At 44.7% G+C, this 26,867-nt stretch overlaps 1 protein-coding gene across 3 annotated transcripts in view; it reads left to right on the top strand.

Annotated features, from left to right (window-relative positions):
- PARD3B (par-3 family cell polarity regulator beta) overlaps nucleotides 1-26,867 on the top strand; it is a 2,582,324-nt gene that overhangs the window by 2,193,239 nt on the left and 362,218 nt on the right. For all 3 annotated transcript variants that reach the window (XM_069615556.1, XM_069615558.1, XM_069615557.1), the window contains exon 21: nucleotides 26,426-26,561. In XM_069615556.1, coding sequence (XP_069471657.1) covers nucleotides 26,426-26,561 — 136 coding nt within the window. The remainder of the gene's footprint in view (nucleotides 1-26,425; nucleotides 26,562-26,867) is intronic.

Raw genomic sequence — 26,867 nt, forward strand, 5'->3', positions numbered from 1 at the left:
CTACTGTACCAAAGCCACAGCGAGCGTATGGAAGACGGTATCCCTACCGAATGTACCCTCGAGTTGATGACAGCCTGCAGGAGGAATTGCTTGAAGGAATATGAGAAAGAGCTAAGAAAATGAAAGGATGATGTCATAAGAAAGTGTGCACGACATGCTGAGGTGCTCAATGAAGACGGTGTGTGGATCCTAGAAGACAAATGACGAAGTAAATAACTGAGTGAACCTAAAAGTGTAAAAGAAGATTGCATGTTAACAAAATGCTGCAGAAAATCAGACGTTTAATGAATGCACAGACACTGAAAGGCAAGGTAGATCAAGTCATTGTCTAGGCTAGCTACAAATAGTGAATGGAATGCAAGCGAAGCCGCCATTGTATAGAAACTGCACATTGGTATCATGAAATAATAAGTCAGAGAATCACTAACAAAGAATGAAAGGCTGTGTCGCAGTAGAATAGCAGGTTATTAGAGCTGCGTGGAGAGGATGTCTGGCCTGAAGTCCAAAACAGAGAAGTCCAGGTCAGCTATCTACTCTGAAGAAGGTGTGTGTGGTGGATGAATCCTCGAACGTTAAGGTACAAGAAAGAACACAAAGGATGCCAAGTCTTCATTCATTTAAAGCATTTAAAAACTTGCAGAAATAACAGAATTGTGGTCTCTTGTCACGTGAGTTAAGGATAAATGGGGCCTGAACATGAAGTTCCAGACACGATAGCGAGTGCCCTCACTCCTGTGCATTACCAGGACAAGAATTCTCTGCAAGGCCAACTACAAAGAGAAATTCATGGCAGAAGGCATGGGTGATGAGAGATGCTGGGCTAATTGAGTGGTAGGGTAGCCTCATGTCCTGTCTATTTGCACCTCGGTATTGGTTTACGCGGTTCTAATTGAACCGAATGTTCCATGCATGGCACAAGCAAGCAAGCCAACCGATTGTATTAGTCTATATAACGAAGGACCTTATAGCATGAAAAACCAATGAAATACTGTGTAACTGATTTTTCTTAAAATGGCACGTATGAAGAGGTAGGCATAAATTGTCCACCTGATATTGGACAGTCAATAACCTAGCTCCTATACGATTGTATATATAGATGTGTCCCTTAACCAATCCCAACCCTTAATAGGTGTTTTTACTATTGCCACATAGTATGACATCACTCTGATGCAGAAAGAAGCATATCATTGTATTTTTTGCAGAAATCGCTGAGAGACTGAGCGTACGTCCATTGATGTTCGTTGTAACCTCCCTGTTTTAGATAATTGCTAATAAAACAGCTACTTGCCATCTTTTTGAGTTTGTCCGGTTATTTGGACTCAGAATTATTCTGGTGTGATCCCATCCAGCCATAAATACACGTTCCAAGGACCATCCACATTTATTGTGTGAGGTGGTACCTGAGCATACTAGATTGCACCTGACTTTGAGATTGTACCTGGTCTTTGATGGCTGTACCCAGGCAGGCGAGGCTGAACCTGTCCGTGGGCATACAGAGCTGTACCTAGGGAGGTATCTAGCAGAGGTAGCTGGGAGTAGGCGACAGTAATCCAAAATACAATAGCAACATCAGAACTATAGTTGTGCAAAACTGGCGCAAATCGGATTCACACCATCCTAAAAGTGGGGCATCGAATTGCTGAAATTATTTGAACCATTTGGAGCTGGAATGATCTGATAGATCTGAACTCAATTCAAGGAGCTCCACTAGATAAGAGCATGGGATGGCTTGACTCAGCTAGATCCTTTGACACTTTTTCCCATTTATAGTAGGACAGATTTTAATTTTATTTATTTGTATTATGTAATGTTTTTTCAGACTCTTGTTTATTTGATTGCTTTCCAACCAGTCGCTGCCTATGAACCAAACTGGCTTGAACGAGCAAGGAGGTGACGTTTTAAGACCGAGTTCAAATCCACTTCCGAGTCAGCTCTCTAGGGATTGCCTCAATGAAATAATGATTGCAAGTAAGCAAACCATGATTCTAGTCGAGCACGTTTGGGTTCACAAAGCCCTAACCAGGGCATGTGAGGCTGCATCTGAATGCCTGGTTAAAATTCTGCCCCAAATAAGGTAGTTGGGTGGCAGGGGGTAATTATCTGCCTGTGCCAAATGGCAGTCTCCAGAAACTGACTACGGTGTGGTGGAAGAGGGTTTATTTAGGGTTTCCTTCAATGTTGGGCCATGCAATTGTCGACCAGCCACAGACATAAGACCCCCCAAAAGTTGCACAATGAGGCTGAAGATTGGGATACCAATGAAAGGAGAGGAGAGAAGAAGCACTTTATCAAATGAATGGCAAAGTGCTTCTCTCCTCTTCTTGCAAATTATTGATACTGGCACTGAAGCTACTGTTGGGCAGGCACCGTTGATGAGCCACAAAACCCCTATGCTCCCATCAAATGGACAGCCTTACCAAAGTGTTCAGAGCAGTGGAGTAACTTTGCTGAAAATGTTGGGGGGACATGACATCTGAACGAAAGGGGCCCCTGACAAATGAATGGGAAAAAATGGTCTGCCACAAAAGTGTTGGGTGGGGAGGGGAGAACACCACTCTCCTCCCCTAAAACCACGCCCGTTGCTTAGACTCCGTGTCAATCCGCGTTGACCCTGGAAGCATGTCAAGGGTCGCCGCGTGTCTCGCCAGTCAACACAGCCAATCCACGCGGCCGCCATTGATGCGAGTTGCAGTAGTTGGGGAGATCTAAGGCAGGACGTGTTATTCATTGAAACGTCTCCCTGGAGCTATTGTTCAAGATCTCTCCTCGGGGTCAGAAGATGGCGGGGGAGTATTCGTAGACTCGCAGAGCTGCGCCGTGTTTTCTCCCACTCTTTTGTTTGGCGAGTTCAGGTACACAGGCGAGTTCATGCTAAGCAGAGGTGCGCCCGTGCATTCTAAGCAGCCCATCCGTTTTGTCTTCGCTGCTCTTCGACTCCCAGCCGCTATCTGATCGAAACCCTATCTTTTAATTTATGCATTTGCAGGGGGATGGAGAATGGGTTAGCGTCAGCGTCTAATTTTTCTTGCAAATGTTGAAAAGTGTGTGCTTTTTTTATTTTTAATATTACCTTATCAGTTTCTTTTTTCATTACTGATGACTTCATTCTGTGCGAAGTCAATGCTTCAGTTTCTTTGGGGTAAACTCCTAGATTATGCATGCGATATTTGCACGGAGTTGATTGAATTCGTCTGGTGAGTTTGAATGCGCTTCATATATTCACATATAATTGTCAGAAGCCAAGTTAAAATTCACGGCTGCTTCTCCGAGATGCGCACCAGGCGGGGAGCTCCACCTTGCCTTTCCATGTAGTGCAGGGATAGAGCTTTCTCGTCGTGGTTTAGTCTGCCCCACTACGCCTTCCAGAAGGAGACGAGAGGCTCTTTCCCCATTAAAAAAAAGACATGACAACTGCTTACAAAGCAAGGGGGCCCGCCTTTGTGTTCATCAAGCTTGTTTGTTTGAGCCGCATGATGACGTGTTTTGTATTCTGATTGTGTGATGTGGTGAAATGCTCCAATCTGGGGTACTAGGAAGAAAGTCTGTTTTCCATTTTATTGGTCACATGACAAAGGCCGCGTCTGTTTCAAAAGAGTGGGAACTAGAGGAAGGTGACGCTGCTGATTCATCATGGGAACAATGTTGTGAACTGTGACTGAAATGGCCGAATATTGTGTTTGTCAGTCGAATAAGTCGACAAAAAGTGTGAAGCAACACAAACGCAGGCGTAAAAGAGCTGTCTGCAGGATTCAAAACAATATGGACGCAAAGTATATCAGCCAGGGAGGGGAAATTGGGGCACTGATAAGGGTCATTGGGTCGGACTGGGACAAGAAATAGGCCCGGTCACCCAAAAAAAAGTGGCCCACCCCTCGCGACCCTTGACCTCTGATGACATCACCGGAAGTAATGTCATTTAAACCCACCCCAAAGTGACATCCCGGGAAGCGATGAAACACGACCTTCCACCCCTTGACAAAACAGAAAGTGTCATCAAATAGCATTGTTCCTAAGTACACTAAATTACTGGGAATCCAAGCAGATGTCCAAGGCCAAATGATATGTTATTGTATAGCACTTACGCTTAAGCTCTTTTTTTATAGAACAAATATGCATACAATATCACCAACCTGTGTTGGTACTCATTTATCGACCTAAGAAGAATGAAAGGCTTTTTTTTTTTTTTTTTTAAATTGTCTTCCAAGCCGGCCCAGGCACGGGTAGAAACTGGCCCCCACTCCCCAGGGACGATTTCGGCCTGGCCACGGGCCAAAAGGTTGAGGGGCCAATCCGACCCTGGTCATTGCGAAAGCCGAGGAGTGGAGTCTGAAGGCAGTTGAGGTGGGAGGTGAGTGGACTGGCCCTGAGCAACCAAAATGATCCCACGGCCTTGACGAGGAGCAAAGCCAGGAGGCCATGGATTTGTCTGACAATGAGAAGACCTTCGTGATGCATGCTGGGAACCTTAGTACCAAGAGTCACTGATATGAGTAGTCAATGGAATGTCATGCTGGTATTTGAGGTGCAAAGAACAAGCCACTGTCTAAAGAGAACCTGGACAGCAAATTGGCTTTTCAGTTGCATGTTGGCTGTACATGAAGACCAGAGAGTTATTGACAGTCTGAGATCTGAAAGAGTAACATGGCATACGGATACATGAGGCCCAACATACAGCGGCAGTCTAAAATGAGCTGAGAGGCTAGCCATTTGACTTGCATGCTAGTTAGTACAGGTGTTCCAAAGAACCAGCAGCAGTAGTCAAAGGAAGGGACTATATGCGGGAGGATGTAGTTGATTTGCATGCTGGTTCATGTGGTCCATGGCACCAACAAGAGTATTTGAAAGGCTGAGAGGGCAAACCGTCATTTAAATTGTAGACTTTTACAGGCGGGCACTAGCAACATTCTAAAAAGGAAACGTTGTTGAGATGCCCGTTGTCTTTCACGTTGTCTAAAGATACCCAACTAATCAAACGGGACCTGAGTGAGTGAGAAGTTATTTGATTCACATGCTGGCAAGAAGCTAACAAGGAAGAAAAGAGTATATTATGTTTTATACTAAGCAGGGCACAAACAAAATGCATTCATAAGACAATCTGTAAGAGGAAAGAACCATTGGAAATGAGAAATGTACAACAAAACAACTACTGCATATAAAATACTGAGAAATCAACTGAATTGTACCTTGATCAAAATATCCTCCAATTCAGCACTGTCCTAAAAGGGACTGAATAAGTCCAAGATTGTGTATTCGCACATGGGGGAGGGCGCTCAGCCAGGTTGTCCGAAACGTGGGCGGGCACTGCTACTGTACCACCTGCATTTTACCAACCACCTGAGGCCCTTTTTTGTATTTGCCTCTACACCCTGGGCGCTGCCCCCCCCCCCTTTTTCCCATGCCACATATCCCCCAACCACCCACCAAAACACTTGCCTGCTGGGGCTCCCATCTCCAGGCTCCATCACTCTGTCCCTTTTTGGCCTGTCGCCATAAGTACAAAAAGGAAACCATATATATATTCTTGGAAATAGCCTTGACAGGAGAACATACCGGGCCAGTTGTTGGGCAAATCCCTTGCCGAGACCCCCGTTTCGCTTGGGCCTGCCGACACTCGGATTTGCGGGCCGTTATCGGCCCAGCTCACACGCTGATGCAGGGGTGTTTGATAATATGTGTAACACTTTGAGAGGCCACCTCAACATGGGGAGTTCGCTCCCTCCCCAATCAAGGTGTCACACAACAAACTGGTTAATGGATTCTTTGTTCAGCCCTATTTCAGAGTCATATCATGCCCCTTGTATCTATCCCCCATCCCACCAATGAGCCAAGAACCTGGACGGAGTACAGACTATATATTTTTTTCATTATAGGCAATGGAGATCGCACTAAAACTACACACGCCACCTTCTCTGTGTTCAACTTCTTTTTACGTAAATAAATCGCACAAGTTGGTCTGGAAAACACAAATAACGCTTTACTTTGTACAGATTTCAATTCAAGGAATAATCAACACTGGTCAATGAACTAAATCAATTTACATAGGCAGTGCTGGGCAATTTTGATTTTCAAGTGCTTAAAAATGCTAGCAGTTTGGTTTACAGTGTTGGATACATGAGGTCTGACTTTTGCAAGCACTGCTCCCCCAGCCCCAAAAACCCAAGCATCAATTACATTTAGTACCTTTCTATTCAAAGGCCAGGTCTAGGGAGTGAGGACAGTTTAGAAGTTTCTTTGTCAGACCCACCTCACTTCAAGGCCTGTGTTGGGGAAGTTGGACAGAAAAATGAGGATGATTACCACTTTTGGGTGTTCATAATCCCCCATTCACTTAAAGGCCTGTGCTGGGGGATGTAGACAGTTTAGGGGTTTTAGGTTAGGGACTAGGACTTCCCTCTTCCTTAAAGGAGTCAGGTTTAACAAAAAATATAGGATCACCCAATTACATTACAGGCCATAGTTTTTAGTGTACATGGAATGCTCTTGGTTAATTTCGAATGTTAACATAAATCACCCCGGGGTATACTGTATTCCAATACGGTATTCTATCAGACATTTGTTTGTTAGGAAACCTAATTCTAAAGAGATAAATAATCAGAAGAAATAGTGAAAACATGTTAAACAGACCTTTGTATAGTGAAGCAGATAAGAGGTTGTGAAAAGCAAAGGAGTCTGGGAACTCTCCTGATTCCCTATTGAAAGACTGAACTGTGGAAGACGGGGAAGGAAGCATTGGGTGACCAGCAACCTCCCAACTTGGATCCTGGAAGATAATGACAGGGAAAAGAGACGTGAATCTTTCAATTGGAATAAAAATAAAATATATATTTTTATTTGAAAATAAGTGTGTCAGCCTTTCTTTTAGGGAGAACATCTTAACAGAAGGACCAGAAAGATGTGTTTGTTGTTAATGGTTAAACCTAGACATGGTTCTAATAATTGACTGTGGCAGAGAGAACGTTTTGGGCACCAGATGGGCAAACGACTGCTCCTAGGGCAGCAGCCTATATTATTTCATTACTTTTCGGCAACCTATCCATATTTAAGAGGAGTCCCTGGAGGGGAGGCAGCCAATATCGCAGCTTCCCCTATTGTTTCCACCACTGATGGGAAGGACTCCTTCCAAACCCTCACAGAATGTATATGTCAGCAAGGACAGAGCTGGAAACTCGACTGGTTTATGGTGATGCAGCCGGTAGGGTAGTGATCTGACTACCTACGTTTGGTGGACAGAGTGAGCTTCTGTGTCTTTTTGTGTCACAGTGGTGGTGTTACAAACTCTGTACTACTACTCATACTTGTTCAGAAGTGTGTAAGGGGGAAGGCAGTGTGGCCTCTGGGGCTGCTGTTTTCACTGTTATTTACTTCCTTCTCTTACAAACCCATCAGCTGTCTGAACTATATCTCTCTTTAAGCCCAAATCATCTGCTGTCTGATCTATCTATCTCTATTGTAGCCTACATGCTGAGTGCTGCACTCTTTTCTGCCACAGGAACAAACTGCTTACCAACGATGGCATGTTTTCTGTTCATCGGATGTGTCGGATGTAATGCAGCTGTCACGTCCGGAGTCCTGCTCTTACATTTTTGTTTTCATTTGTTCAATTTCAGAGCACTAAAGCTAGCTCAGCAATACCTAAAACCGAAGGATTGACCCCTTTAACACCATTGGGTGTGCTCTGTAATTAAACAAAAGACGTTTTATTCCACGTGCATTTATGTCCTGCTGTCTGTCGTCCATGTCACAAACGGAAAGTGAATTTAGCTCAAGCAGAGGAGGAAGGGCTAATCCTGTAAATTGTATCCTGAAAGTCAATTAAATCTTGGAGGTAGTGTCTGCTGCCTTAACAAGCTTGTAGTGTAATTGGCCCAAACCTAAGCCTAATAATTACCACTGTTTGCTTGTAATATTATTTTACCCTTTTGCCATATACTTATAGTACTCTTTTTCTGTAGCATAGTTAAACAATGAACTTTATTAATTCAATACGTTTTTGCAACTTTATTTTATCGAAACGATGTTAATGCCGCAGTGTAAGTGCAATTTGTTTTTCGATGTTCTTCTCAATGATTAGCCTGACGGCCCCTTCGGCCGGGTGCAATGAACAGGCTTACTTAAGTCCTCCAAATGGTTATTCCAGGAGGCCATCGACTTCCTAGAGTCCAGTCCAGGTGTACACATGTTGCTGCCTCGCAAGTGGTTTCCTAGGAAACAATCGTAATTAGTTGTGGGCACCTGTGCGGGACTTGGGTAACTATCCACCTTCATATAGTAAGGAGGTCTGGCAGCTGCTGGGTGGACCCAAGTGGCAGGCAGGGGGGCACTGCTTGCATCCCCTAGACACAAGCGGGCAGACGTCCAGCATCTGCATGCGAAGTGGGAGCTGACAGACTGAAAGTCTCAGAGAAGCCATTGGTCACAAGAGGCAGAATGAATAGGTTGACATCTGGCTGCATCCCAAGAGCACCTCGACGCCACTCGCTTGCATTGTAGAAAGGTAGAGTGCCGAATGGAACACTCTATGCACTCATTTTTATAAAGAGGAGCATTAATTGCAGCCACCTCAAAAATCCACGTTTACGTACCACGACTGATGCACACACACACAACACCCTTCAGGGGTGAAGGAGTAGTGCTTGCATTTCATGCATTCTCCATTGTGTTCATATCTTATAGTACCCCTGTTATATTCGAGCATGAATTCTTCATTTTATTTTACTATGCATTCTTCAGATGTGTTGCATTACTTTCCATCCCTCTCGCCTGCCTTTGTTGACCTAACCCAGGGGTTGGTTAGGGAGTACCAAAATGGCGGCTAACAGATGCACCTGCTAGTGCCACATGGAGGCCATTTTCTAGGAAGTCCACTGAGTAAGTGCTGTTATTACTGTCATCATCAGCTTTCAAACTGCACCAGGCGGTTGTGGGCTGCCGCAGGTTTTAATGTAACCCCGCCTGGACTTTGAGCCGGGGTGGAGGGTGTACCTGCCAAGGTTCTGCCCAGATCCCCATCTATATTTCTGCTGGTGAAGCACCTACGGCTGGGAGTCTGCTACAGAGAACAGCCATAGGTATTTTGTCAGGTTTCAATGCAGCCCCGCCAGTTTGCAGTCTCGATTCAAGTACACCTTCTGCCTGCCTTGATGGGGGTGTTACCCCACCATACACATACGCAGTCCTGTTGGACTGCCACTTCTTTCCACCCTTGTGTGTTATTTTAATTCTTCGTTCCACGTTTCTGTTTTGTTACTGAAAGGCCATTTTAAGGGAGTTTCGCGTGTTTTTGTTTGATCTACGTATATATTTACGTTCTTCCCCCTTCAATTTCTGGAAATGGCAAGTGCTTTGTTTTACCAGCACATTATGAGCCATCGTGTTATCTGATGCAGTATTGTGTCATGTTTTATTATGTCCTGTTTGCAGTGTCATGCCACTTTGTCAAAGGCTGACAAGGACTGAGAAGCAGCGGGAAGGTGACATCTAGCACTCCACAGCTCCCCAAATAATTAAACAAAATACTTTTGCTGCACTCAGTTCAGGTAAAGGGCATCCTCACCCAATGCAGACCATTAAAAGCAAACTGTGCAGCCCTTCCTGACCAGATTACTCTGCTGCTGTCTGTTACAGGGCAAGGTACCTGCAGCCCAGGTTGAGAAAGGCAGACAAGGCTCGATTCTGCGCATTAACCCCCAGAAGGGCCCAGCCTCAGGTCAAGGGGAACCCAAATTGCCACACCACCATTACCATCCCCGCAAAAGCTCTTAGAAGACCTCCAGTACTTCTAGGCAACTAGGTCCAGGTGCCAGATGGGGATCTGGGCAGAACCTTGGCAGGTACACCCTCCACCCCGGCTCAAAGTCCAGGCGGGGTTACATTAAAACCTGCGGCAGCCCACAACCGCCTGGTGCAGTTTGAAAGCTGATGATGACAGTAATAACAGCACTTATTCAGTGGACTTCCTAGAAAATGGCCTCCATGTGGCACTAGCAGGTGCATCTGTTAGCCGCCATTTTGGTACTCCCTAACCAACCCCTGGGTTAGGTCAACAAAGGCAGGCGAGAGGGATGGAGAGTAATGCAACACAGCTGAAGAATGCATAGTAAAATAAAATGAAGAATTCATGCTCGAATAAAACAGGGGTAATATAAGATATGAACACAATGGAGAATGCATGAAATGCAAGCACTACTCCTTCACCCCTGAAGGGTGTTCTGTGTGTGTGCATCAGTCGTGGTACGTAAACGTGGATTTTTGAGGTGGCTGCAATTAATGCTCGTCTTTATAAAAATGAGTGCATAGAGTGTTCCATTCGGCACTCTACCTTTCTACAATGCAAGCGAGTGGCGTCGAGGTGCTCTTGGGATGCAGCCAGATGTCAACCTATTCATTCTGCCTCTTGTGACCAATGGCTTCTCTGAGACTTTCAGTCTGTCAGCTCCCACTTCGCATGCAGATGCTGGACGTCTGCCCGCTTGTGTCTAGGGGATGCAAGCAGTGGCCCCCTGCCTGCCACTTGGGTCCACCCAGCAGCTGCCAGACCTCCTTACTATATGAAGGTGGATAGTTACCAAAGTCCTGCACAGGTGCCCACGACTAATTACGATTGTTTCCCAGGTAACCACTTACGAGGCAGTAAAATGTGTACACCTGAGGGTGGCTATATGAGGCTATATGAGGGAGAACCACATAGGGGCAGGTGACCCTCAGAGGGATGACACACCATCATCAGAGAAAGTCACATACCCCCCCTTCCTTTGAGGGTTGTTGCCCCCCTTCCTCATGCCTTGATGGCATATTGTAACATTGTTCCTCAACCATTCACCAAGTCTAATTCAAGTATGCCCAATATCACGTGGATGCCTTGCTCACTGGGCTCAGAGAGGCACAGCTCCACTTCACTGATGAGGCCCAACAAGGCTGAAACACCTGTCTGGGGTTGCTGTGGGTTCTCTTGGTCAAAGGAGGTTTGCCTGGCATTTCGGTGCTGTACTGCCATTGTGGTCGGGACAAAGACTGATATACAAATGTATATTCCTCCTCTGTGAAAAGTACAGTGAGCAAAACGCGATGGCTGCAGACTCTCAAAGTGGGATAAATCCACATAACAAGTTATCATGCCATGTTCTTTCTAGAGAGGGGCGCCTGCTACCTTGTTTGTATTATTACCAGGAAAGTACCTGGAAAGCTGACGAAACTAAAAGTACTGAGACCAGTTGACTCAAGAGAGGCATGAGGAATACCACAGAACCTCTAACAACAAGGACTGACATTACGCAAGGGTGGCACCAGCCCTATAACAAGGAAACTGAAGGAGCACTCAGCATAGTCTTCTGTGGAAGTCAGGAGTCCACGTCAGCTAACCGGGAGATTCAAGCTGGGTGAAGGTAGCGAGAAGGCGAGACGTCACCGATGCTGAAGCAGTGGAGGAGCCAGCAGGAGACAGACTTCTACCGGGACAGCTGCAGGAGTTGCAACCCCCCACCTGTTATGAGGAAGACCACCAGATCCAGACAGGTGGTGTTCCCACGTGGGGAGTGAGAGGGATAGACGTTGCAGATGCCGAAGCAGCGGGGCTTGAGGAGCCGCTGGAGAAAACCAGAGTAAAAGGGGAGCGGAGAAGCTGGCGAGAAGAACCACGAACCCTGGAAAAGCTGGTGATGCATCCCGTTTGGGACCTGTTCGGAAGCAGGTAATGGGAAATGGGGTGTCCATCCGGTGGGGTGGAGTGGAGAGCCATACATAGCCTCATACATCCCTCATCCCAGTGGCAACAGAGACACCACTAGCATCCAGAGAATGGTCTAATACCACCCACACACCTAGAGAGAGTTGGAGGGTGTCTCCTTCGTGCTGGGGTGGTGGGTAAAGTAAAGTCACTGACCACCAGGGAAGGGTCGAGAACCCAAAAATCGAAACATATCTCAAGTCATCTTCTTCGTGGCAGTACCTAGTCTGTCAAATCCACGTAGTAAAGAGGTACGGGTCAGGGACCCGCACCCACAAGGGAAGACCAGTATAAGTAATCTTCTTTGAAGCAGTACCTGTCAGGGGAGTGAACCAGGTCTGCCAGAACCAACTAATAGAGGGAGTACCTGTGAAACAAAATATACAAGAAGCATAGGGAGGGGGGTCATTCTGCCCTGTGTTGTGAACTCTGAACCTAAGTGTACAAGAATCCAGGCAAAGGGAGTCATTCTCCTTGGTGTTGTGAACTCTGACATAAAGCCCAAGGAATGTCATGGGAAGGGAGCCCTACCACCCAACCCCTCCTGTGTTGAGAACTGTGAGAGCAAACCTGAGAAAGCTAGGAGAAGGAAGTCATTCTCCTGCTAGTTGAGCCTGCATGGAGGATGAAACCAGTGATCATGGGGAAGGGAGGCATTCCCCCTTGTGTTGTGAACTGTGAACCTAAGTGTACAAGAATCCAGGCAAAGGGAGTCATTCTCCTTGGTGTTGTGAACTCTGACATAAAGCCTGAGGAATGTCAGGGGAAGGGAGCCCTACCACCCAACCCCTCCTGTGTTGAGAACTGTGAGAGAAAACCTAAGAAAGCTAGGAGAAGGAAGTCATTCTCCTGCTAGTTGAGCCTGTATGGAGGATGAAACCAGTGATCATGGGGAAGGGAGGCATTCCCCCTGGTGTTGTGAACTGTGAACCTAAGTGTACAAGAATCCAGGCAAAGGGAGTCATTCTCCTTGGTGTTGTGAACTCTGACATAAAGCCTGAGGAATGCCAGGGGAAGGGAGCCCTTCCACCCAACCCCTCCTGTGTTGAGAACTGTGAGAGCAAACCTAAGAAAGCTAGGAGAAGGAAGACATTCTCCTGCTAGTCGAGCCTGCATGGAGGATGAAACCAGTGATCATGGGGAAGGGAAGCATTCCCCCTGGGATAACAAAATAGTAAACTCTGACACAGAGCGTTAGAGGATTTGCAATCCTTTTGTTTGTTCATGAAATACTAAAACTAGATGAAGGGAGTCATTCCACCTGGTAAGGAACTTGAAACCAGAACTGCAACCCAGTCCAGGAGGCGGGGGTCATTCTCCTGGAAGAGAGAACTTTGGTGCACCTTAGTAGTTTAGTTATAAGTGCAAGGGACAGAGGTGGGAACATTTTGACTCAGGATGGTGGACTCTTTAAGTTTCTTAGACAGGGTTTTCCAACTCCAGTCCTTGAGGGCCGGAATCCTGACAGGTGTTTAGTATATCTTTCATCAATATTCATGAGAAAAAATGTGCATACATTTAGAAGCATTGTATTCAAATGTATCTCATGAATATTAATGAGTGGTATCCTGAATATCCGACATGTTTCTGGCCCACGAGGACTGGAGTCGGGCAACCCTGTGTCTAAGACATCCTGACAGACCAATTAGCTTCTTAGTTGAGGCAGGGAAACCCCTAAAAAATAAAGGGAAAGATAGGGGTTCTCTTTATTTATCTAGCAAATAAAAGTCTATAGCAATCACTATGTCACCTGAAAGTAAGTCTCCTCCTTCTGCACCCTTACAATGTGTGTGTGTTTATGTGATCAACATATTTCATACATGTAGGTGATTTTTGAATCACACATTTCTTTGATCATTTTGTTACAGCCACACCTTGTGCCAATAAATATATTGAAGAACGTAAATGCCACATTATCCTCATACAGCAGTTTTAACTCAAACATGTGAAATGCACATTTCTAAAGTATTATTTTTATTAAATCAAAATAAACATTTGATGAACACAATATTTGACTATTTGTGTTTCGATATGTAAATAAGGAAGTATTCTGCCAGGCATGTGGATTTTGTGCAGAAATTTAGTCAAAATCCTAATTTGAACCCGATGCTCAGTGCCTCAAGATTTGCATTTTTTATTTATTGAGGGAGCACATGCTTCAACCAGAAACACAATGGAAGAAAACTAAATGGGACAATCCTGCATCAGGTGCCTTACATAATAAGAAGTCGAGATAATGAGCAAAGTACTGCAATAGCCACAAAATGCCCTGAAACAACCACACAGCGGGGCTGTTTTGCTGCTCCATACGACTAGAGGCAAACCACTGCAGCTGCTCCAAAAATAATTGACATTTTGGGTCTGTAAGAAGGGTCTCAGACAATAGAGCCCTACCGCTTTGGGTGCAGACGTGTTCTTTTGCTAAGCTGTTTTATTCACATTATTGGTTGCGCCAGATGAGCCACATCTCTCCTTCCAGGTTCCCTGATTGGGTATTGTTCAGATTGCTGCATCAAATTGGGGGACGCAAGTGGTGGTCTCATCAGTGAGTCATTTGCGATGACCAGCATTAGACTTTCTATGGGTGGGTGCATAATGGGCCAGATTTCTTTACCATGTACATCTGTGGCACTGCTCATGCCGGCATTCACGAGGCTCTTCAAGCGTTCGACAAAAGGCATTCAGAGATGTTTAGCGGTGAAAGGGATTATAATTGGGTTCTGTGGGGATGAAAAACTAGATATAACAGCCGCCTTTATTCCGCTTCATTTGCTCAGAGACACTTGGTTTCAGCATTGAATGAACAGCCCTTGGAAACCAGAAATGCTCGAAGAGGAGACCGAAATCTCTTTTACGGGAATATGATACAACATGTGAATGTTTGCTGCAGCAAAGAGCAGTGAAGAAATCTACCATACTCCTCTCGGGCCTGCATTATTCTGGCCGTTAGTTAAGCAGGCTTTATCTTGACCCGTAGGAGGGGCTTTTATTTGTTACACTTGCAGCAAGGAGCGGCTGTCATGGATAGACCATGGTTCACTGGTCCCAAAGCATGGGAAAACCTTCTTGGACAAATTCTGAATTATTCGAACATTAGGCAATTTGGTCGAATTAAACTTTCCTGAACTACCTTCGTGGTTCAACCGAAGCAGTTCACGTTAGTCTGGTCTAAAGTACTATAAACTAGGCATCAATGCTTTAATAGAAATTTAAAATATGATTTAGTTAAGGCAAAGGGGGACAATAAAAAAAGGATTTAAATGAGGGGGAGTTCGAAAATTTAAATAGGATTTAGTTGAGAGAGAGCGGTGCCCATCTTTGTGTGACTAGTCAAAGAGTTAATCCCAGGGGCCACATAATCGCTTATGACATTTTTTGTCAGTGATTAGAGGAGAGAGGAGATAACTCCGTTCCGTGGGAGATACTGAGGGCACCCACTTTTTTTAATGGCCAAGACAGAATACTGTTTGGAAGGAGAACTCCTAGAACTATTTAGTCGCAGGAGATTGCACTCTTTGGATGCAACTGTGTGGGCAAAATTTTGTGACGGCCAAACTATTAATTTGAAAGAGAACGTCGTAGTCTTGTTTCGAGGCAGAGGGATAAAAAAAAAAACAATGACGAATGGTTTTACGAAGGGTTTCTGAAAGAGGAAAGTCAGACTTTAAGGAATTTCATAAAAGAAGCACAATACAAAATAAAATGTTACTCAGAGAATTAAATGTGAAAAATTCGCCCACAAAATGCGTTCTGTGGCTAATGCACAAGCTCTTCTGCCCTCCCCCCAGTGGGGATTATTTCTATTTCTGTCTCCAACAGCCATGCATAACCCATAGAGAATCAGAAAGCTGCATCTTTTATAGGACATCAGAAACCCATCAAAGTCAGACCAGCCCACCAAACCCACACATAAGTTGAAAGCTGATTTTGGGATGCTGGAAAATCGGACAAGTCTACTGAATCCCAAGGAGAAGTGGCGACAGCCAATCAGGAGGCTAGGAAGTCGGGCTTGAATCAACGGTGTGTCAACATTTTTGTACCAACCCAAGTCCCCACTTCCCCTCCCTGCCTCCACCCCACAACATGGCGAATACATCTCCTGCCACCTGCTCTACACTCCCTTTCCTCTGTTTACCCACTGCAAGCCACTCTATTTGCTATCCACCTGTTCCTCTCTGATCCGATGATGGCAGCAACATAGAAAGGGGACTTTAGCGTAGTTCTAAGTTGCATGGCTGCCATCTTGCTTTATTGTTTGAAAGGGAATCGTGCTTGCACTGTCATCGTGCACCGATTGCCTCAACAACAAAAACCACTTAGCACCTCAGAAAGAGCCTCCGTGTGTTTAATCGCATTAATTGCCCAGTGAGAGGATAGGCTTGGCGGTTGATGCCCTTAAACCCACAAGGGGACCTGAGCGAATGGCTGAAGCTAGTAGGGGTCCTTTATCGGCCAATCCAGCCCCTACCAGGCGTTTAACACTATGTATTTTTCAAATCATACTTGTGCTATCCTAAGCCCTACATACTGCTTTGGGGCACCAAGATGCCGTAGGAAGATTCAGTAACCAGCCATTAAACTGACGAAATATCTATAACGCATTTGGCCAAAATAAATAAGCCTGAGGTGGAGAGTTACTCTTTAGGGTGTAGACACAGCAAAGTAGTTCATAGCAGAACAGTGCCAGGACCTCACATATACATGTTCAAGTTGATGCGGGTAAGGGAAGCACATCCAGAAGGGTATGGGGGGTGGAGGGGAGGAGGCACACCTTCTATTAGAAAACATATCCAATGCAGGAGATGCATGAAGCCAAATGTCAGTCTATTGCTGTTGGTTATTTTACTATGACAGCTACAACGAAAAGTAGCTTTCACAAAAATCTCCATATATTGTGGTTTGTTATGATCGCGTGCTTTTTTTGGCTATTAAATTTCGAACGTAGATCCGTAAAGCGGGTTAAAAGAAGGGAAGGGAGACCTAACATAAACCAAACGCCGTAAAGAGACATACCCATACACAAAGGTTGTTGCTTTGCAGATATGCAGTGTCACTATCTGGTTCTTGCTTACCCAGGTTCTGAAGGCCTAGCAGGAGAGAGGGTTCAGGCTCTTGGTGGAATCTTTAGTGGTCCGGTGTATGTTCAGTTTTGGGCTCAGCTTCTTTGCGCTTCTTTACATAGGACTACCTGGGACGCATTTGTAGTGCTCTATTTGAGGGTTTTGAGGGCCGGGTTGCCATGTGCACTGACCTCTGGTTGCACATAGTTTTATTTTGACATGGCAAGTTTCCTAATTCCTCACTCTTGCTCACATGTGAGTATTATGAGAATCTACTGAACACAGAAAGTGAATGAGTAAAAGCAAAAAGGAGTGAGTAGAGACATAGTAAAAGCATTGGTGAACACTAACCAGTGAACATATGAAATGCAAATCCATAAGGATGGAAAACTGCAAGGTTACTGTATGGGGAATGCTGAACTTCATTTAACAGATAGAGGAAAAAAAACAGATTTGAGGTGTAGTCTGCGTGCTGAGCCAGGAGACGTACTAAGAGGCAATTTGGTCTAAGCATTTCTTTACTGCAACATCCAAAACCTAAGCTGCCAATAAGGTTTTCGGTCCTACTGTAAAGGAAAATAAATGAGTCTAAAGTGTCGGTCAGATGTCCCACAAAATAAACAAACTCTGGCGTCCAGAAAACTGTTCTATCCTGAACCCTGTCCCGACCATTAGAAACAAAACAAACCTAACTTTGACACAGGTGCAATAAGGGCCTTTGTACAAATTAAATCATGGTGGCTGGTTTCTAACTCCACCCAGATGTCTGTTTTTTCATTTTCATTTAATTTCGTCATTTGTATAGCGCCTCGCACCCTGGGTATGGTCCCAGCATGCTGTAGGTTAAACGCCCTCGGCGGGGTCCGAAGTATGGGAAAGTTAGGAGGTGCTAGTATGCATGTGTGCATAATGGCCATTAAAGTTTACGAGCGCTTGTTCGAGTCCCTGCTAGCCACCCATGTCTAATTGTCATGTGTTTGGGTGGAGAGAGGTACACGAGGGAAATAAGCTGGAGGGCTGTGTATAAGAGGATAGTCTGTTATGTGTGTAGATACAGTTTTATTTTTTGGTCGTGGAAATTAACTATATTCTTATTGCAGAAGTGTTGTACAAAGTGTCATATCAGTTGTATGAGAAAGCAGATGCATGCGGGGTAGTGGCTATGCATTTGGCTAATTCCAAAGCACATATTGCGAGAGGAAAAGAGAGTCTGCTTGCCCTGTTGCACAGTTCAGGTCTGGACACCAAATGTCTCTTTAAGTTTCCCCTCCTTGAGTTGTGTCAGTCTTCAGTTAGTCTCTTTCTTCGTGCGTCTACTTCGATCCATGGGAACTGTATGGCTCGAAGCGCCAGACCAGGTACTCTACTTGGGCTCCCAACCAAGCAATCTTGTGGCATTTTCACCAATTAGTTATCTCTTGGCGTTTACCTCTCTCTGGGGTCTCCTGACTTAAACTCTGCCTTTGGGTTCAGTTTCTCTCATCCCACTCTGGGCCTGATTGATCCCTCCCATCTTGGGGTCTAGTTTCTCTCAACACCTGCCTAGGGGTCTAGTTTCTCTCACCCTGCATTGGGATCTCATTGAGCTTTTCCGCCCTCCTTCCAGTGCCCTGGAATGACCATGTACCTCCTGTATGGTGTTCCTAGAGGCAGGCTTTCTAGTAGGCTTCTCCTTTCTGACTTCATCTTCAAGCTCCTCGTCAGATGGAGCTGGCGCTCCCTTCCGCTGTCTTTCTGCAGTGTTTCGACATTGCTTCCTCTTTGCACTGGCCATTCGCTGCTCAAGCGTTCTCCACTGCTTGAGACTCACTTGGCCCGGGCTTCTCTGGTCCATGTCCTGGCAGGGGGGCCATGTGTTCAGTGTGCTTGGCTGCAGTTTGATACCCCACACTAGACCTGGGCTTCCTGGGCTTCCAGCTTCCTACTACACCTCCCAGGAGCGAGGTCTCTCCTCCTCTGCAGCTTAGCGAGTTACTCTCCTCCCTTGTTCCATTGCTGATTGCGCCTTGATCCTCCAATCTGCCAGTGGGTGGGTCTTTCTCCCACTCTCCCACTCTCTCTTCTGAGGTCTGGACAGCACCTGAAAAGGGTCAGAAAATATACCAGCCATTTGTATAGGAAATTGCAAGTTGTTACATAGTTTAACTCCCATATAGCCAACAAACCTACCAGGCTCTCGAGACAACAGAGGCTAACATATCGCTGTTTAGGCATTACCTGTCTTCTAAGAGGGAGTCACCCCAAGTAGGATACTGCTTGCCCTGTCCCCGTGCTCACATCCCTAGTACCAAAGTGGGGAAGAGGAGAAGGGGGTGAATTCTCTGGATTTGTCACACCTGTTACTACATGAGCGTTGTGGGCGGTACACTGCCTTTGTGGTGCCAACCTGTGAGCACAGGCCTGAAGTAATTCTTTGTTTTCATGCAACACAAATGTATTGTGTGTTCGTTTAGTTAATGTTCATGTTTGTGCTCTTATTAAAAGCAACACTAATGCAACTATTGTATGTTTGTAAAATAGATTTCTTTTGACCTGAAGAAGTGCATACGCATGGACTATGTATAGGCACGGAGCAGTTGGTTTAGAGTCAAAAATGACAAAATCTTTGCTTCGCTTATGAATTAAAAGAAACTGTTTTGTTGTGCACTGAATAGCATTTCTTTGGATCAAAGGTAAACTTGCATTTATAAGTACAAATAATATTCTGTATTCTGCAGTAATTTGCTGGTTTTGTTTGTGGGCCGGTTAATAGGGTACTCTGAAAGGGTATTCTTTTTTTGTTTCATCGCTTGATGGTAAACCCCAACGTTGACTTTGCAGATAAGATTATCTTCATCTAGCCATTTTGTCCACCATCTGTGGCCCGACACTCTTTCCTTGCTGTTTTTTTTTCCTCTTGTTTATCTGTTGAACCAGTGGCTGCTGGAAAAAAAAATGTCATTTGAGGGGACGTAAATATTTCCTGCAAATATGCCAGAGCAATCGGGTGTACCGAAGGTGCTCGAACCAACCAAGGGACGTTTGGGAGATTTTCCCCACGGGAATGGTTTTTGATATTGGGTTAAAATGGTGCATTATACAGTACACTTTCTGTGAAAAACTGGGTAAAAAGGTAGACAGTTTGCAATTGGTTTTGTGGGATAACTCCAATCCAAAAATGCAGTTCATGCAAGTCACTAACAGTGAATAGGAGCATTCCCCAACATATTTTCATCATGACTTTGCCTGCAATTCATGCCAGTATAAAAACACTTCCACACTGCTGTGTGCATACTTTTTCATGGTGGCTGCACAAATATATACCAGAATTCATATATAAGAGCATACTCCTGTTTGCTTTGCACATAATATCAGTAATCATACTATACAATAAACATGTCCACACTGGCTTTGCCAAAATATGGCAGTATCCCCACATAAGTACAAACTCCTGTTGTCTTTGCCTTTAAAAATACCATGCCACAATAAACATGTCTAAACTGGCTGCTCATTGTAGTACACTTTAGACACATAATATAAGACTCGCCATTTTTGCTTTATCTTTAATGCCCAGTAAAAAAAAAAAAGGCTATGCCACAGTATGAAATGGCTAGACTGGCTGCTTCAAAATGCCAGTCTAGCCAAATAACACCTAACATGCATGGCCATAGATGCACAGAATAAAATACCATTTAGGAGTGCTTCCTGGTTCCTGATCATGCTTGAGCCGGAGCTGGAGCACTGACATGTCGCACTGCTTCGGGCTGTTCCATTTGAATATGCCGGCAGGCACTGGAGCTCCTCCTCTAAAATGCAGTTTGTCAGACGTGGATCTCCAATGGGCCATGCAAGGCTGGGAAAGCAAAACGTCCCGGCATTGCCACGGCCCATTGGACAGGCACGGCTGGGGTACAAACTGTCACGGGGAAACAGAGTTTCCCCTTGACAGTTCAAGCCAACCCTGTACCCACGGCTGCAGCAAGCAGCTGAGGGAGCAATCCTGGGCCGGTGTGACACATCCATGATGGGTGAGGGTTTTGGTGGGTCAACGCCCCTCACTCATTATGGACAAGTCTCCCCTGTGTTGAAGCATTTAATAGGGGTTTTTCACTGACATGTCTGTGTGGTGCCGCCATGTCAATGATCCTTTCTATTTTGGAATTCAAATTTGACATGATGTGGGAGAATGGGAAGAGTTCACGGATTGCTTTAGTCAGCATGTTTTCTGGTAGTTTATCATGTACCTTTATGGTTAATGATGTGTATTCTTGGTGGTGCAAGGCGTATGGTTCATATTGGCTGATTGTCAAGTAATCAAGGGGCAGTCTGACCAAGTTTTGAGGATAACCTCCAGCCCCTCCACTTTGATGCCTGTGTAGCAGCTTTGCAAATTTATGAATCCTGTTATTTGATGAATTCTAGATTGCATATGTTGGTAGTGAAGGCTTTTGACCGTTCATCCATGAGTTTGATGACTCATTAGCGCCAGTTCCAAAGGATTAAGTTGCACGCACAGTTATTTAGCTAGAAATCCTATGTCATGTTCCCTGTGATTCCCTCAAGTTGAGCAGATGAAAGAATTGTATCCAACATTCGTGCCTTTTGTGATCTGATGCAGCAGGTTCGAGCTTGATTCTCTGCCGGTCTGTGGCGAGTCTCTTTACAATAGGGCCAGTGAACCCCCTATCTTTATAGTCATGATTTTGCACAGGCCCTTGAAATCCTCAGGGAAGGCTTTTTTATGGACATGTTGCGATTGTTGGAGAGCCCTATTGTGGTGGTTGGTGTTTATTCCATATTTTCCTAATGAACTTAATGACTATAAATCGTTCATGTTTTTTAAGTTATTAGTGTGACCAGTTTTGTATGGTTTTACTTTAGACTTTTGCTGTAATAGGTTAGCCGGAACCCTTGTTATTGTCATGATTTTGAAACCAGGGAGTGATGTGGTACACCTTTGCTGAACATGTTCCTATTGTTTGCCAGCTATGTGTCTCCACCGGCATGACCGTCTCCACGGAGTCTTGAAATAGTCCCTAAAGTCTTCTCCTTCATGTTTGGAAATCGTTTTGGAGCCCAATACAGGCCAGAAACGAAAAGCTGCTTGCATTGCTTAAAGAAATCATCTTTGGTCAGGATGCCTACATGCAGAACTTCTTTGCGTTCACCAGTATGTGGCTCTTTTTTTCATTTTTTTCAATTGATATTTTGATCTGGGAGACCTAACCAGTGAAACTTGGCCAATGTTATTCCAAGGGCAACTGCAGGTCGCTTAGTTGTGCACAGTGGATTGCCAGTGCACACTACTTCCTGCAGGATACCTTTCATCTGAACTGGACAGACAACTTAATACACCTCGTTTCACTGGCCCCCATTTCTCAAACTGATCCCTAGCCTAGAGTCGGACCAATCCCTGATTCTTACGGCCCCAGCGAGGGCATGGAGAATGTGGTGCCTAGCTTTCTGTACTCTGTGCAGGGGGAATGATCTTCCTCTTCCGGAGAAGCCCAGCGACTCTTTGGGCAGAGAGGCAAAGTTCATCTCCCTCCTCTACTAAAGCTCGGAAGGTTTGTTCCCAAAAAGCTACATCGTCTTGATAAACCACCACTCGACGTTTTCATGCTGCTTCAAATCACCACTGTAGTGCCTAGGCTTTTCCAAAAGGAGGCGTAGCGTGCCTCCGCCCGGGGCTTTCACACTGCTGAATGCAGTGGAGGAGCAAAGAGGGAAGGCTTGAAGGAAAGAAAAAGAAGATGCCAAATGAAGAAGAGGGTATGACAAACTAATACACGAAAGAGGAGAGGAGTTGTGACTGTGGAAGGTTGCATCTATGAAACTCGATTCAAAATGGGACGCAAATGAATAGGGTGAAAAGCGAGAGGTGCATGCCACGAATCCATCACACAGCCACACTCTAAAATGTATAATAGGTTATATTAACCTCAAGTAAAGACGCTCTTTTATCCCCAAGTAAGATTCTACAAAACGAATGGATGCTTAGGATTTGTCTCTGATATTTGGAGCACTACAGTTATTCTCTTTATAGATGTTTGTTTTGTTATTAGACATGTGTACTGCGCCCTTCAACACCACCTTATGGCACCTAAACTTAGTCCGATAATAGAGCGTGTTGTGACCGTGCAATGGGTTTAACTAGATCTTGGTCTCAGGGTAAAGGCGGGTGAAGGTAGAATCTGATGGATTGGTAGATAGGGGTCATGATGCAGAATCGGTCATTGGTGTTGATCCTCATAAAACGTATTTGGTCTAAAATCAATTCAGCGATTTGAAGGCATTTGCATGTCTCACATACACATAATATAACGTAATCTCAGTTTAAGCGGATTACTCCTGGGCAGCTCAAGTTCCACACTTTGGAAACTACCCCCTTGGTTGCCGTTAACTCATCAAAATATTTGAGTGACGTTCACACTAAGTGATAAAGTTATCCTCCAGAATGAGTTTCTTTCTTCCCAAGATCTCATATTTTCACATCTAATATTCGACCAGAGGCGTTTGCTAGGGGGTGGGGCGCTAAGGGGGCTATAAGCCCTGGTCCTTTGGTTGTAGCCCCTGATAGAATCTCCAGAGCTACAATCAAACGGCTACCTAGCCCCGAGTCCCAACAGTTCTGACATCAGCGTAGCCCCGGGTCTTTTCCAGACCTAGCAACACCCCTGTATTCGACTATTCCATGAACCTATATGTGAAACCCTTCACAAGCTATACATCAAAGTTGCTCCAAATGTGTATGTTGAGCACATTAGTGAGATTATCCTGCAGCTTCTTTCACAGGATACCCACTGTGACACACGCGACAACGGAAAAAGTGGATTATCTAGATAAAGTATCAACAAAACTTAATTTCCAAAATATTGTTGTTGGTCAGGGTTGGCTCTTTTCTACGGTGTTAAATTGTCACTCCAATATAGCTGGTATTCTTGCTGCTGCACTTGTCTATGCGCCAATGTTGAAGTCTTGCCACTTCTACAACCAAAATGAAATTCCTTAGAAATGGTTCCTTGTGATTCACTTATGTGAATTGGATTCTGTATCCCAGGCAACTTTGCAGGTCACTGGTCGTATGTCTATGAGTTGAACAGTGGTTGGACCTGGAGCCCACCAGCTGATTTGGCCTAGAACTCACATTATCCCTATCCAGCATAATCAAAGGTGACAAATCATGACAGTTGTAGGCTAAAACATCTGGAGGGCTACAGGCTGCCCACCACTGCTCTGGTATTAGGGCTCCATAACCTAACATGCAGAGTTTGTTGTCGGAAAATGTCTTCTTTTACTCTCTGGAAAATTGACTTGGTCTCCCATTAAGCAGCTTTTTCATACTCATCGGGTGTTTTCTCTTGTTACACTCTGTGAAATGCACTTGATATCTAAGACTGCAGTGTTTGTAGTCAGAAGGTGGTTTTGAATACTCTTTGGTTCGCCTGTTTTGGTTACCCTTAGTTTCTCTGGGATTCCCACAATAGTCTCTTTCTGGTTCCTCACCTGGTCCTGGCTGTAATCGTTCCTCATACCCACTGTTTGGGCAGACATTAGTGGAATCACCCTCTGTTTTATTCCTGGACTGGTGATGCTCTCACACTTCCCTCCCTCTTTTTTCCACAGACAGTGTAAGGTTTCTCTCGATAGCCTTACTCACCTATTACATAAAAACTCTTTTACTCTGATTCTGCGTTTTCGAGGTGACAGCGTAGTTTGCGAGCTGTTCCTCTTGGTTGGGGTGTTTTACGCTTTCTCCTCAATACTGACCGGATCTGTATCTGCCATCCAACAGGGATTTTAGTTTCACCCATGTCTACTACTCTTCCCTATTGATTGGGCATGAATAAAGGCCAGTGAATGTGATGTTATTCACTAACACATGATTGTTACTTCTTTGTTTAACCCAAAAAGAAATAAAGGTGTCACCTACTAACACAGATCATATGGATTTTGTTTCTGCCATGGAGTTTTATTTTAGATTACCTTGTCCTTTCTGTTTAACCACGACAGTGGGAAAGCAAAAGAATAAATTGAACATGGGCTCGGATTTCCAGCATCCTGTGGCTTGTGGCCAGAAAGTCATGTCCATTAAATATTCTGCATTGCTGTCAGTAGCGCGATGATACATAAACCTACAACCTCTGCCAGAAGTTGACCAAATGGATATTGTGAGAGAGAAAGTAGGAGGTTTGTTGTAATTGTGGCTATGGGCAAAGAACTAGAAGTTATAATCCATATGTGACTCATTGCCTCTGGGTCAGTCTCAGGGTCTGGGTGAATGTCACCCCAAGCTAATATGGCTGAAGCAGCATTTTCAGTTGGCTATCGCATCATCTGGCATCTTCCATTACACTGTACAGTGATGATGGTGGTCCTCAAAGTTGGCACAGGCACCATTCTGTTGTACTTTTGTACTTGTTTCTCCCTATAGTTGTTGTTAATCGATGTGAATATCCTAGTTCCACACATTTGTCTTCAAAAGTCGTTGAAGCAGTTTTTGCCTCACTAATAAGTGGTTGCAATAATTTAGATCTTTCTATCTCATCACTTGTTTATGTAGTACTAACCTCACTTCTATTTTGGCAATTGGATACATTGACATTTTCACATTACTGTGTTCTGCTAGACAAGACTGATTTACATCTATGTGTTATATGTGTTTTAGTATGTGTAAAGATTAAAATATGATTTTTTTTTTAAAAAAAATGTATGCACCTCTGGTTCAATTAAAATTGACAGTATTCTTGCAAATCTTTGCTAAAGTGGATATTGTACACCAAAGGTTGTGAGGATAGGTAGCTGTTTTTGTGGAACACCCCCTCTTTTTCTCGAGATTGTAGTCCTCTTCCACATAGCCCCTTAACAAAAGAGGACAACATGGCTCTTGTTTAGCCGATGGCGGTCTAGTTCCACAATGGCAACGGCTGATGAAGGCTAAATGACCTGCACCGCAACATGCCAGGATACTCCCTACCTTAAAGGGACTCGCCAGCACTCCCTGGGGGGTAACCACTGTAGGTCAGCTTCGCAGTCTCTGTATTCCACTTAGGGTAAAGAATCATTGGCAGGGCAAGTATCGTGAGCCAAGTTATCGAGCAGGTAATGTAGCTGGAGAGAGAAGACTTGGAAGGTTGTCCTCCTAGACATCAGAACAGATTACAACAGTGAGTGCTGTAGGAATGTCAGAGATGAATCTTTACAAATGTCTGTGCTGGTTTAGTATTTGTTGCTCATGGTATTAACTCTAGTACTCCATCACAATGACTTCTTCAGATTTTCAATGCACAGGCACCACATCTAGGTTCTTTCAAATTAACCTTTTGTCCATCCTGGGAACAGCGAATGTAAAGAACATGGAGAGTCGTTCAAGGGCACCTTGGTTGAGAGACGTACACACATCACCAGCCTATTGAGACACATTTTAAAAAGAGCGTGTTTTTTTACCTAGTTTTTTTGCTACCTATGTCAATCATCTGGTGGGCTAGGTAAAGGAGGGCATAGGCCAAGTGTATGAGAATGATGATTGTGCTTCAGTGTTTTCTTAGGTGTGATGCATAGGAATAATTTAGTGCATTTGCGTTGAGAGTTAAGCCACACCGAGGTCTACCTATCCACATAGCTACTTGTTACCTCTACTTATGAGCCTTTTTTTTATTTTTAGTATTCGACAATCCGCTGGTAATGCAGATCGAATCCAGCAGCTACGGAAGGAGTACCATCAGGCCCGGAGAGAGGGCTTTCCTTTGTATGAGGAAGACGAGGAGAGAGGAAGATCGCTGGAGTATGAACAACAATGGGTAAGCCCTGGCACATTTCAGATAATGTATCATTCAGAAACGGTTGGCAGCCTGAAATGAGTGAAAGGATACTGATCGAGAAATGGCTATCCCTGAAGAGGTGGGTGAGCTCATGGGAATTGTATCTTTCACGGAAAGGCAGCTTTTAGGAGACCAGCTTGTTAGGGAGCCCAAGGACAGGTTTGTGGTCACCATCTTTTCGGAAAATCCCACATTCTGCCTGAGGTCACTCAGCCACCACTTCATCGGAACTTAGCATGATAGAAATGTAGAGTTAAAAAGGGACTCCATGGAGCATTTTATTGA

This window comes from Ambystoma mexicanum, chromosome 9 (assembly GCF_040938575.1).
Source record: "Ambystoma mexicanum isolate Mex_15411 chromosome 9, UKY_AmexF1_1, whole genome shotgun sequence".
NCBI classification, from domain to species: Eukaryota; Metazoa; Chordata; class Amphibia; order Caudata; family Ambystomatidae; genus Ambystoma; species Ambystoma mexicanum.